Raw genomic sequence first — 14,086 nt, forward strand, 5'->3', positions numbered from 1 at the left:
GTGTAAATCAATCCCAGAACAACAGCAAAGGACCTTGTGAAGATGCTGGAGGAAATAGGTACAAAGGTATCTATATCCACAGCAAAACGAGTCCTATATCGACATAACCTGAAAGGCCGCTCAGCAAGGAAGAAGCCACTGCTCCAAAACCTGGATAAAAAGCCAGACTACGTTTCGCAACTGCACATGGGGACTACTTTTTGGAGAAATGTCCTCTGGTCTGATGAAACAAGAATAGAACTGTTCAGCCATAATGACCATTGTTATGTTTGGAGGAAAAAGGGGGAGGCTTGCAAGCCGAAGAACACCATCCCAACCGTGAAGCACGGGGTGGCAGCATCATGTTGTGGGGGTGCTTTGCTGCAGGAGGGTCTGGCGCACTTCACAAAATAGATGGCATCATGAGGTAGGAAAATTATGTGGATATATTGAAGCAACATCTCAAGACATCAGTCAGGAAGTTAAAGCTTGGTCGCAAATGGGTCTTCCAAATGGACAATGACCCCAAGCGTAAATTGCGGGAAAATGGCTTAAGGACAACAAAGTCAAGGTATTGGAGTGGCGATCACAAAGCCCTGACCACAATCCTATAGAACATTTGTGGGCAGAACTGAAAAAGCATGTGCGAGCAAGGAGGCCTACAAACCTGACTCAGTTACACCAGCTCTGTCAGGAGGAATGGGCCAAAATTCACCCAACTATTTGTGGGAAGGTTGTGGAATGCTACCCGAAACGTTTGACCCAAGTCAAACAATTTAATGCTACCAGATACTAATTGAGTGTATGTAAACTTCTGACCCACTTGGAATGTGATGAAAGAAATAAAAGCTGAAATAGATCATTCTCTCTACTATTATTCTGACATTTCACATTCTTACTGTAAAATAAAGTGGTGATCCTAACTGACCTAAGACAGGGAATGTTTACTCTGATTAAACATCAGGAATTGTTAAAAACTGAGTTTAAATGTAGTTGGCTAAGGTGTATGTAAACTTCCGACTTCAACTGTATATATGGTTTACCTGGATCCATCCAGCCACAGAATCAGCCACAGCAGGGAATCTGAGCATAGCTCTAGGGTTCATTTTACTACTGAATTTAAAGCAGTCGGCACGATAAGAGGTCAGCACAGCTGCCCTGCTAGGACTGCATTTCCTTTTCCCATTCAAATCTAACTTTTACTCTCCCTCTTTTTCTCCCGCCGCACCCCCCCCCCCCAGACCCGACTGCCTGTTCCCTCTACCCATGTCTCTCTCTTCCACCCATCTATCGCCCACCCCTCTCTCTCCCAACTCCTCTCTCTCCCAACCCCTCTCTCTTCCACCCATCTATCGCCCACCCCTCTCTCTCCCAACCCCTCTCTCTCCCAACCCCTCTCTCTTCCACCCATCTATCGCCCACCCCTCTCTCTCTCAACTCCTCTCTCTCCCAACCCCTCTCTCTTCCACCCATCTATCACCCACCCCTCTCTCTCCCAACCCCTCTCCCTTTTTTCCTCCCTCCACTCTTACCCTCCATCTGACAGCGCAGCTTCTCAAAGGCCTCCGCAGTGACATTGTCGCCGGTTCCCCAGGCCTCCTCATCCTCCGGTAGCTCCAGCTCCTCCTCTTCTCCGGTTGGCAGAGTGTCCGGGCTGGGTCTGTCTGACAGACAGCTCTCTGAGGAACACTCATCATCTCCACCTATATATTGTGTTGAAAAAAAAAATATGCAGAAGACAAATGTATGGTGTTCGCTGTAGTTTATGGAGAATAAAGTTGCAGTGTATTCTATTCTGTTGCCACGGTGTCCTGTGCAAGCAAACAATAAGGTATAAACTCTTCTCATACCGTGCTGCTGCTTGTACAGGTGGTGTTCTACCATGAACTGCAATTCTGCAGGGAGGGAGCGAGAATGTGAGAGAGGTAGAGAGGGAGGGGGAAAATACACAATAAAAGGTGTAGGAGTCAGTGTTAATATACTGTACAGTACGCCATTATGAACTGATGAAATCTTCACCGTCTTGCTGTAACACAGCCTTCTTCAGCGTGTTCATTAGAGTTGAAGCTGCTTGTAATGTAATGGAAGTGACTTAGCCCATATTATTGTGTGGGCGATGAATGTGTTGATGATACCTTTAGAGGTTCAACTTGGTGTCATGATAGGGGCTGTACCAAATGTTTTATATATTATAGTAATTGATTATGCTCATGTTGTATTAATAGAAGGGGAGGGGTTATAAGACCCCTCCCTCCTTACATTTATAGGGTCCTAGACTACAGATTAACAATATATATACATTATGAGGTTTAATATTTTTTCACAGTACTTTTCTAGGCTCTCTGCCTCTTATGAAGAAACTGTCTGAGCAATGTGTGACTGTGAAGACAGAACTCTGCAGGGGAGTGTAAGAGATAAGAGATTAGTTAGACATTCCACTATAAATCAACTTGGACATTTACTGCTAAGCTTTTAGATAGCTATATAAACAAGAGTTTTAGTGTTGAGTTGGCATGGTTTTGGTCTCAGGAGTAGAAGATAATGACGTAGGCAGTGACATCACTAGGGCTGGACTTTGGGTTTAATAAAATAACTTGGGACCTTTTCTTTGATGCAGAACTTACTCTGAAACATGCGTTATGTTCCTGTTGTCAACTTCTGTCTGCAATTGCATTAAGAAAGGTTTTTGAACAATTTAATTAAAGATATTGTTATAATGCTAATTTCACCGATGAGCCAATGATTGACAAGGAACAAGGAAACGAACCCCAACAATACCTACAGTGTATTTACACCCCTTGACTTATTCCACACTTTGTTGTGTTACAGCCTGAATTCAAAATTGATTAAATCGTTTTTCTTCTCACCCATCTACACAAAATACCCCAAGTGAAAACATGTTTTATTTTTTTAGCACATTTATTGAAAATTAAATACAAAAACATCTCATTCACATAAGTATTCAATCAATAGTTTGTAGAAGCACCTTTGGCAGCGATTACAGCAGTTTTTCTGGGTAAATTTATAAAAGAATTCCACGTCTGGATTGTGCATCATTTGCCCATTATTCTTCATTATTTTGGTTGTTGATCATTGCTAGACAATCATTTTCAGGTCTTGCCATAGATTGTCTCGTAGATTTAAGTCAAAACTGTAACTAGGCCACTCAGAACATTCACCGTCTTCTTGGTAAGCAACTCCAGTGTATATTTGGCCTTGTGTTTTAGGTTATTGTCCTGCTGAAAGGTGAATTCATCTCCCAGTGTCTGATGGAAAGCAGACTGAACAAGGTTTTACTCTAGGATTTTGCCTGTGTTCAGCTCCATTTAATTTATTTTTATTCTGAAAACCTTCCCAGTCCTTAACATTTACAAGCATACCCTTAACATGCTGCAGCCACAACCAGGCTTGGAAATATGAAGAGTGGTTCTCAGTGATGTGTTCTGTTGGATTTTCCCCAAACATTACACTTTGTATTCAGGACATGAAGTGAATTTCTTTGCAACATTTTTCAGTTTTATTTCAGTGCCTTATTGCAAACAGGATGCATGTTTTGGAATATCTTTATTCTGTACAGGCTTCCTTGTTTTCATTCATTTAGGTTAGTATTGCTCAGTTTTGTCCTATTCTAGCCATTAAAAGTGTTACAAAAAGTACAAAGTGTTTGTTATGTGTTAAGCCTTATTAAAAGACAAGAAAGCGATTGTGATTGTGTTGAATTTAGTTTGGGAAATAAAGATGGACGTGGTTTGAAAAAGGTAGTGGTGATTTTTCATTCAGTAAAGAAATCTGTAGACGGCTTAATTTATCGTGTTCCGAGGCTCGACTTACCCCATATCTGTAGTGCTTACCTGAATTCGGATTATTTTCAGGGATACACAACATCCTGAAATATATGTAGATACTGTCTCTATGCTAAAAAATAATACAATAGTTCCCTTGACGGAGTAACGGTGAATGTACAACAATGGCTCAACTTACCCTACTCTTCCCTACTGTTAGTTTCTCTGATGATAACGTGGCCAAGATCTATGCGCTGTATATTCAGATTCAGTTCCCACTCTATCCCGAAACAGAACATAGACTCCTAAGATAAAGATAAAACTGGAACCAAAATACCATTCTCCTTCTGCAGAAGAACCTATTCTGAACCCTTTGTTCAGACTGTTGTGTTCGTTTCTTTGATCATTTGTCCAGGAGAGACCTACAGAGACCTACAGAGACCTACAGAGACCTACAGTGCCTTCAGAGACATACAGAGCCTCCAAGAGAGACCTACAGTGACCTACAGAGACCTACAGTGACCTACAGTGCCTTCAGAGACCTACAGTGACCTACAGAGACCTACAGAGCCCTACAGAGCCCTACAGAGACCTACAGAGACTTACAGAGACCTACAGAGACCTACCGTGCCTTCAGAGACCCACAGTGACCTACAGAGACCTACAGAGCCCTACAGAGACCTACAGAGACCTACAGAGACCTACAGAGACTTACAGTGACCTACAGAGACCTACAGAGACCCACAGAGACCTACAGTGACCTACAGAGCCCTACAGAGACCTACAGATACCTACAGAGACCTACAGTGACCTACAGAGCCCTACAGAGACCTACATGGACCTACAGAGACCTACAGTGACCTACAGAGACATACAGTGACCTACAGAGACCTACAGAGACCCACAGAGACCTACAGAGATCTACAGAGACCTACAGAGACCTACAGTGACCTACAGAGACCTACAGAGACCTACAGAGCCTCCAGGAGAGACCTACAGAGACCTACAGAGACCTACAGAGCATCCAGGAGAGACCTACAGAGACCAACAGAGACCTACAGTGACATACAGAGACCTACAGTGACCTACAGAGACCTACGGGAGCCTACAGTGACCTACAGAGCCCTTCAGAGACCTACAGAGACCCAAAGAGACCTACAGTGACCTACATAGCCCTACAGAGACCTACAGAGACCTACAGGAGAGACCTACAGAGACCTACAGAGACCTACAGAGCATCCAGGAGAGACCCATAGAGACCTACAGAGACCTACAGTGACCTACAGAGACCTACAGTGACCTACAGAGACCTACAGAGACCTACAGAGACCTACAGACACCTACAGAGACCTACAGAGACCTACAGAGCCTCCAGGAGAGACCTACAGAGACCTACAGAGACCTACAGAGACCTACAGAGACCTACAGTGACCTACAGAGCCCTACAGAGACCTACAGAGACCTACAGAGCCCTACAGAGCCCTACAGAGACCTGCAGAGACCTACAGAGACCTACAGAGCCTCCAGGAGAGACCTACAGAGACCTACAGAGACCAACAGAGCATCCAGGAGAGACCTACAGAGACCTACAGAGACCTACAGTGACCTACAGAGACCTACAGTGACCTACAGAGACCTACAGAGACCTACAGTGACCTACAGAGACCTACAGAGACCTACAGAGACCTACAGAGCCTCCAGGAGAGACCTACAGAGACCTACAGAGACCTACAGAGACCTACAGAGACCTACAGAGCCTCCAGGAGAGACCTACAGAGACCTACAGAGACCTACAGAGACCTACAGAGCCTCCAGGAGAGACCTACAGAGACCTACAGAGACCTACATAGCATCCAGGAGAGACCTACAGAGACCTACAGAGACCTACAGTGACCTACAGAGACCTACAGTGACCTACAGAGACCTACAGAGACATACAGTGACCTACAGAGACCTACAGAGACCTACAGAGACCTACAGAGCCCTACAGAGCTCTACAGAGACCTACATAGACCTACAGAGACCTACAGAGACCTACAGAGCCTCCAGGAGAGACCTACAGAGACCTACAGAGACCAACAGAGCATCCAGGAGAGACCTACAGAGACCTACAGAGACCTACAGTGACCTACAGAGACCTACAGTGACCTACAGAGACCTACAGAGACCTACAGTGACCTACAGAGACCTACAGAGACCTACAGAGACTTACAGAGCCTCCAGGAGAGACCTACAGAGACCTACAGAGACCTACAGTGACCTACAGAGACCTACAGAGCCTCCAGGAGAGACCTACAGAGACCTACAGAGACCTACAGAGACCTACAGAGCCTCCAGGAGAGACCTACAGAGACCTACAGAGACCTACAGAGCATCCAGGAGAGACCTACAGAGACCTACAGAGACCTACAGTGACCTACAGAGACCTACAGTGACCTACAGAGACCTACAGAGACATACAGTGACCTACAGAGACCTACAGAGACCTACAGAGCCTCCAGGAGAGACCTACAGAGCCTCCAGGAGAGACCTACAGAGACCTACAGAGACCTACAGAGCCTCCAGGAAAGAGACCTACAGTGCCTTCAGAGACCTACAGAGCCTCCAGGAGAGACCTACAGAGACCTACAGAGACCTACAGAGCCTCCAGGAGAGACCTACAGTGCCTTCAGAGACCTACAGAGCCTCCAGGAGAGACCTACAGAGACCTACAGAAAGTCTTCACACCGCTTGACTTTCCCCACATTTTGTTATGTTACAACCTGAATTTAAAATTGATTAAATTGGGGTCATTAGCTTACACACAGTACCCCATCATTCTAAAGTGGAATTCTTTTTTTATTTTTTATTCTTAGAAATTAATTAAAAATGAAAAGCTGAAATATCTTGAGTCAATAGGTATTCAACCCCTTTCTTATGGCAAGCCTAAATAAGTTCAGGAGTAAAAAAAATGTGCTTAACAAGTCACATAATAAGTTGCATGGACTCAAACATGTCGTTTGAATGACTACTTCATCTCTGTACCCCACACATACAATTATCTGTAAGGTCCTTCAGTCGAGCAAATAATTTCAAACACAGATTCAACCAAAAAGGCCATGACCAATGCCTCTCAAAGAAGGGCACCTATTGGTAGATGGGTAAAAAAACAAAACAGGCGTTGAATATCTCTTTGAGCATGATGAAGTTATTAATTACACTAAGAATGGTGCATCAATACACCCAGCCACTACAAAGATAAAGGCGTACTTCCTAACTCAGTTGCCGGTGAGGAAAGAAACCGCTCAGGAATTTCACCATGGGGCCAATGGTGACTTTAAAACAAGTACAGAGTTTAATTAGGGATAGGCGTCTCGCTAGCGGGACAAATTCCGGTGACACTGGAGGGTGTGCAATTCAAATAAATAATCATAAAAATTACGGATATTAAACCTTTAGGTACATATAAGTGTGTTATATTCACAAATAACGATTAAATATTAACTTTTTGAAACTCTTCCTCTGATTTGTCATCCAAAGGGTCCCAGCTATACCATGTAGTGTCGTTTTGTTTAGTTGGCGCCATTCATTTGAGTAATCCACTCGTTCAACATGGAGAGAAAGGAATCTGAAAATCTACCCCTAAACTTTGTCAAAATACGTTTTTATTCACTCCTCAGATACCCTAAAATGTAATCAAACTATAATATTTCTTATGGAAAGAAGTATGTTCAATAGGAAACCGATTTTAGCAGGTGCACACTGTCTTCATGGCGCACCCAAACATTAATTTCCAAGACTCTGTCCCTGTACTAAAACTGATATTTCTTACTCGTTTTTTGAAGTTACAAGCCTGAAACCTTGAACATAGACTGCTGACACCCTGTGGAAGCCATTGGAATTGCATCCAGGGAGCTAATTTTCAATATGACCTTTTACTTGCCTTTCTAAGAGGATGGTCGCTCTTTAGATTCTTTTCCTACCATATTTATTGTATATTCTCATACATTAGCTTAACATTTCTACAAACTTCAAAGTGTTTTCTGTCCAATTGTACCAATTATATGCATATCCTGGCTTCAGGGCCTGATCAACAGGCAGTTTACTTTGGGCACGTCATTCAGGCAGAAATTGAGATTTTTAACATAGAGCAGGCCCTGTCGTTACCTCATTTCCAAGAGATAATGCCTTACATTATGCCTGGGAAGAAAACACTTGTCAGGCGTAATGCAAAAAATGTACAATTTGCTCAAATTCCCATTGGCTCAACCATCAGCTCAACTTACCCAAAGGTCATTGGCTAAACTTACCCCAAGGCAAACATTTAGACTATATTAGCCCACACACCTACAAGGATGCACTTTAATATTGAAGCTTAGAGAGACCGCAGCTGATGTATAGACCAATCTTAAAATGATCTACTTTGGTTTAGATACATGAAACCTCTAACACAATAAAAGACACCCTGCTTCGAATCCAGGCTGTATCACAACCAGCTGTGATTCGGAGTCCCATAGGGCGTCGCACAATTGACCCAGCGTCTTTCGGGTTTGGCCGGTGTAGGCCGTCATTATAAATGAGAATTTGTTCTTAACTGACTTGCCTAAATAAAGGTCACATTTAAATGTTAAAACATTTTATTTGACTTGGTGAAAATCTGTTTTTTGGACCTAACGTTTTTGTTTACTTCACAGATTGCACGAAATGATGACCTCTTCCTAAATATTTGTTCAAATTATTAATTTTGTGCATGTTTCCTAGAAACAAGGGTGGCTCAACTTAGCCCACTCTCTTATTTGTTCTGTTTAGGAAGTGAAGAGAGTTTAAACCGAGGACACATTCAGAACTTTGGGCTGACTAACATATTATTAAACTGAAGAAAGTCACACTGCAATAACCACATGTTTTTTTTATAAATAAGAGCCCATCTTAAATGACTATGTTGATGCTTATGTGTTACCTTCTCTACAATTCGTAAGCTACATGACCTCACCTTTCATGGTGGGCGTGCCTCTTGCTCCCTTCCTCCTCTGCCTGGGAGAGTTCAACAGGGCTGCCTGCAACAACATGTCAACATTAATAAGGTAAGCCGGGCCAGAAGATCTTCATTTGTCCATGGGTTGTCGTTACTAATGATTTCTCTATAGATGCATTCCATATGAAGTACACAGTTGATTACCTTGTATAACTGGTTAGGAAGACGGTCTTCGTCTATTTCTGTAGGAGGGAAAATAAAAGATGGGGTTGTGAATTAAACTGTGACATAAACAAATCCGATGAACTGTGTAGGTTGGCAGGAAGCCTAGTTGTTAAGAGCTTTGGGCCAGTAACCGAAAAGATGCTGATTCGAATCCCGAGACAACTAGGTGCAAAAGTCATTTGAAGTGCACTTAACCCTAATTCCTTCTGTTAATCACTCTGTAACAGTGTCTGCCAAATGCCTAAAATAAAATGTAAAATGATGAACCCGCACATAGACTTGGCAGGAGAGTATAGTCCTATAGTTCTGCCAGTCTACAGCTGTGTTCCAGTATATAGTCCTATAGTTCTGCCAGTCTACAGCTGTGTTCCAGTATACAGCTGTGTTCCAGTATATAGTCCTAAAGTTCTGCCAGTCTACAGCTGTGTTCCAGTATACAGCTGTGTTCCAGTATATAGTCCTAAAGTTCTGCCAGTCTACAGCTGTGTTCCAGTATATAGTCCTGTAGTTCTGCCAGTCTACAGCTGTGTTCCAGTATACAGCTATGTTCCAGTATATAGTCCTATAGCTCTGCCAGTCTACAGCTGTGTTCCAGTATATAGTCCTGTAGTTCTGCCAGTCTACAGCTGTGTTCCAGTATATAGTCCTATAGTTCTGCCAGTCTACAGCTGTGTTCCAGTATATAGTCCTATAGTTCTGCCAGTTTACAGCTGTGTTCCAGTATATAGTCATATAGCTCTGCCAGTCTACAGCTGTGTTCCAGTATATAGTCCTATAGCTCTGCCAGTCTACAGCTGTGTTCCAGTATATAGTCCTATAGTTCTGCCAGACTCCAGAGGGACTCGAAAATGTATGGTGACTAAGGTGACCTTGTGCCAGTCTCTGTGTGTGTGTGTGTGTGTGTGTGTGTGTGTGTGTGTGTGTGTGTGTGTGTGTGTGTGTGTGTAAACATGTATGTTGTGTGTGTGTGTGCCTGTGTGTGACCTTGTGCCAGTCAGTCCAGATGGTCTAATGACCCCCTCAGAACTCTGCCTGACGTCAGCAGGACAAGTGGCACTGTATAGTCACAATGCTGACATTACTACAACCACAACCACAGGACTGATCCTAGATTTACAATAACAACCACACACACACACAACATACATGTTTATACACACGCACACACACACACATGCACACAACATACATTTTTACACACACACACATAAAAAACATACATGTTTACACACACTCACAGACACACAACATACATGTTTACACACACACGCACGCACACACACAGTCTTTTTCTAGGACACCACCACCTTGTTGCCTAGCAACCTAAACATCCCCAGACACCAGTACAATTCAGTGTGTCCATGCGACCTCCATGCATGTGTGTGTACACTTGAGCATGTTTGTGTGTGTTTGTCTGAGTGTGTGTCTGCATATGAAATGTGAACAGCTCTTCAACACACCTGTGATGTGTCTGCATCTGTTTCAACACTCCTCTTGGCACCACATAACAATTCAGCACGTTTTAATATCTACATCAACTGAATAAAAAAAATACAAAATGAACAACTTCTCATAAAAACACACCAAGAAAGCCCCTTTTCATTTTTAACAAAGTGTGTTTGTGATGATGCATCAAACATCCATATTTTTAGCAAGTCCCAAGTGTCTGGCCATCAAGATTTGTTTCAAAACCATTAAAATAAGTAGGGCAGTGTTCTCTCTCTCTCTCAGAGGGTAAGGGTTATAGCTCAGTGTGTGAATTTGAATAAGCTGAGGGGACTTCTCCAAACTGACTAGGAGTGAATCTCAAATGGAATCCTACTCTAAAGAGCCTATGTGGTCTCTGCTCAAAAGTGATGCAGGATATAGGGCTATAGGTGTAACGGGATTCTTCTGTTGAAGGAGAGGCGGACCAAAACACAGCGTGGTTATTGTGATACATCTTTAATAAAGATGAAAATAGAACAATATACAACAACAAAAAACAAGAAACCGTGAAAACCCGAAAACAGCCCTATCTGGTGTAACAAACACAAATACAGGAACAATCACCCACAAACCCCAACACCAAACAGGCTACCTAAATATGGTTCCTAATCAGAGACAATGACTCACACCTGCCTCTGATTGAGAACCATATCAGGCCAAACACAGAAACAGACAAACTAGACACACAACATAGAATGCCCACTCAGATCACACCCTGACTAAACAAAACATAGAAACATACAAAGCAAACTATGGTCAGGGTGTGACAATAGGTCAAAAGTAGTAGACTACATTGTAGATAATATGGTGTTATCTTTTTTATTATAGATTATAGGGTGTTAGCTTTACTACTATAGCCTATAGGGTGTTATCTTTATTACCATAGCCTATAGGGTGTTATCTTTATTACCATAGCCTATAGGGTGTTATCTTTATTACCATAGCCTATAGGGTGTTATCTTTATTACCATAGCCTATAGGGTGTTATCTTTATTACCATAGCCTATAGGGTGTTATCTTTATTACCATAGCCTATAGGGTGTTATCTTTATTACCATAGCCTATAGGGTGTTATCTTTACTACTATAGCCTATAGGGTGTTATCTTTATTATTATAGCCTATAGGGTGTTATCTTTATTACTATAGCCTATAGGGTGTTATCTTTATTATTATAACCTTTAGGGTGTTATCTTTAACACTATAGCCTATAGGGTGTTATCTTTACTACTATAGCCTATAGGGTGTTATCTTTATTATTATAACCTTTAGGGTGTTATCTTTAACACTATAGCCTATAGGGTGTTATCTTTATTACCATAGCCTATAGGGTGTTATCTTTATTACTATAGCCTATAGGGTTTTATCTTTATTATTATAGCCTATAGGGTGTTATCTTTAACACTATAGCCTATAGGGTGTTATCTTTATTACCATAGCCTATAGGGTGTTATCTTTAACACTATAGCCTATAGGGTGTTATCTTTAACACTATAGCCTATAGGGTGTTATCTTTAACACTATAGCCTATAGGGTGTTATCTTTAACACTATAGCCTATAGGGTGTTATCTTTAACACTATAGCCTATAGGGTGTTATCTTTAACACTATAGCCTATAGGGTGTTATCTTTAACACTATAGCCTATAGGGTGTTATCTTTAACACTATAGCCTATAGGGTGTTATCTTTAACACTATAGCCTATAGGGTGTTATCTTTAACACTATAGCCTATAGGGTGTTATCTTTATTACCATAGCCTATAGGGTTTTATCTTTATTATTATAGCCTATAGGGTTTTATCTTTAACACTATAGCCTATAGGGTTTTATCTTTATTATTATAACCTTTAGGGTGTTATCTTTAACACTATAGCCTATAGGGTGTTATCTTTATTACCATAGCCTATAGGGTGTTATCTTTATTACTATAGCCTATAGGGTTTTATCTTTATTATTATAGCCTATAGGGTGTTATCTTTAACACTATAGCCTATAGGGTGTTATCTTTATTACCATAGCCTATAGGGTTTTATCTTTATTATTATAGCCTATAGGGTGTTATCTTTAACACTATAGCCTATAGGGTTTTATCTTTATTATTATAACCTTTAGGGTGTTATCTTTATTATTATAGCCTATAGGGTGTTATCTTTAACACTATAGCCTATAGGGTGTTATCTTTATTACCATAGCCTATAGGGTGTTATCTTTATTACTATAGCCTATAGGGTTTTATCTTTATTATTATAACCTTTAGGGTGTTATCTTTAACACTATAGCCTATAGGGTTTTATCTTTATTATTATAGCCGATAGGGTGTTATCTTTAACACTATAGCCTATAGGGTGTTATCTTTAACACTATAGCCTATAGGGTGTTATCTTTATTATTATAACCTTTAGGGTGTTATCTTTATTATTATAACCTTTAGGGTGTTATCTTTAACACTATAGCCTATAGGGTGTTATCTTTATTACTATAGCCTATAGGGTTTTATCTTTATTATTATAACCTTTAGGGTGTTATCTTTATTATTATAACCTTTAGGGTTTTATCTTTATTATTATAACCTTTAGGGTGTTATCTTTATTATTATAACCTTTAGGGTGTTATCTTTAACACTATAGCCTATAGGGTTTTATCTTTAACACTATAGCCTATAGGGTGTTATCTTTATTACTATAGCCTATAGGGTTTTATCTTTATTATTATAGCCTATAGGGTGTTATCTTTATTACTATAGCCTATAGGGTTTTATCTTTAACACTATAGCCTATAGGGTGTTATCTTTATTACTATAGCCTATAGGGTTTTATCTTTAACACTATAGCCTATAGGGTGTTATCTTTATTATTATAGCCTATAGGGTGTTATCTTTATTACTATAGCCTATAGGGTTTTATCTTTATTATTATAACCTTTAGGGTGTTATCTTTAACACTATAGCCTATAGGGTGTTATCTTTATTATTATAGATAATCATGTGTTATCTTTATTATTATAGATAATCATCTGTTATCTTTATTATTATAGATAATCATCTGTTATCTTTATTATTATTGTCACTCCCTGACCTTAGAGAGCCTTTTTATGTCTCTATTTGGTTTGGTCAGGGTGTGATATGGGGTGGGCATTCTATGTTTTGTTTTCTCTGATTTTGTGTTTCTATGTTTTGGCCGGGTAAGATTCTCAATCGGGGACAGCTGCCTATCGTTGTCTCTGATTGGGAACCATACTTAGGTAGCCCTTTTTCCCTCCTTTCGTTGTGGGTAGTTGTCTTTGTTTGTGGTACTACAGCCCTTAAGCTTCATGGTCGTTTTGGTTTATTGTTTTGTTGGCCTCATTTTAAATAAAGGAAAAATGTACGCTAACCACGCTGCGCTTTGGTCCAGTTCTTTCGATGGCCGTGACAATTATAGCCTATAAGTGTTATCTTTCTTACTGTAGCCTATAGGATGTCATCTTTATTATTGTATAGGGTGTTATCTCTTTCTCTCTCTCTCTCTCTTTCTCTCGACAGGCATCCAGCTACAGCTCACTGTGATACAGATATCAGAGGAGAGTGGTGTGTGTAGTACAGAACTGTTCTTTGTCTTCAGGGAGAAAATCAGAGACTCAGTTAATCTCCTGTGAATCTCTTGTTGAGAGAAAGATTGCTA

General features: G+C 40.9%; 1 protein-coding gene across 2 annotated transcripts in view; it reads right to left on the minus strand.

The window, feature by feature from the left end:
• Positions 1-14,086, minus strand: part of LOC109891455 (protein phosphatase 1 regulatory subunit 1A) — a 67,678-nt gene that overhangs the window by 9,508 nt on the left and 44,084 nt on the right. For both annotated transcript variants that reach the window (XM_020484011.2, XM_020484012.2), the window contains exons 3-6: positions 8,920-8,957; positions 8,734-8,797; positions 1,830-1,874; positions 1,512-1,682 (exon numbers count right to left, since the gene is read on the minus strand). In XM_020484011.2, the coding sequence (XP_020339600.1) occupies positions 1,512-1,682; positions 1,830-1,874; positions 8,734-8,797; positions 8,920-8,957 (318 nt within the window). The remainder of the gene's footprint in view (positions 1-1,511; positions 1,683-1,829; positions 1,875-8,733; positions 8,798-8,919; positions 8,958-14,086) is intronic.

This window comes from Oncorhynchus kisutch, linkage group LG5, assembly GCF_002021735.2.
Source record: "Oncorhynchus kisutch isolate 150728-3 linkage group LG5, Okis_V2, whole genome shotgun sequence".
NCBI lineage: Eukaryota > Metazoa > Chordata > Actinopteri > Salmoniformes > Salmonidae > Oncorhynchus > Oncorhynchus kisutch.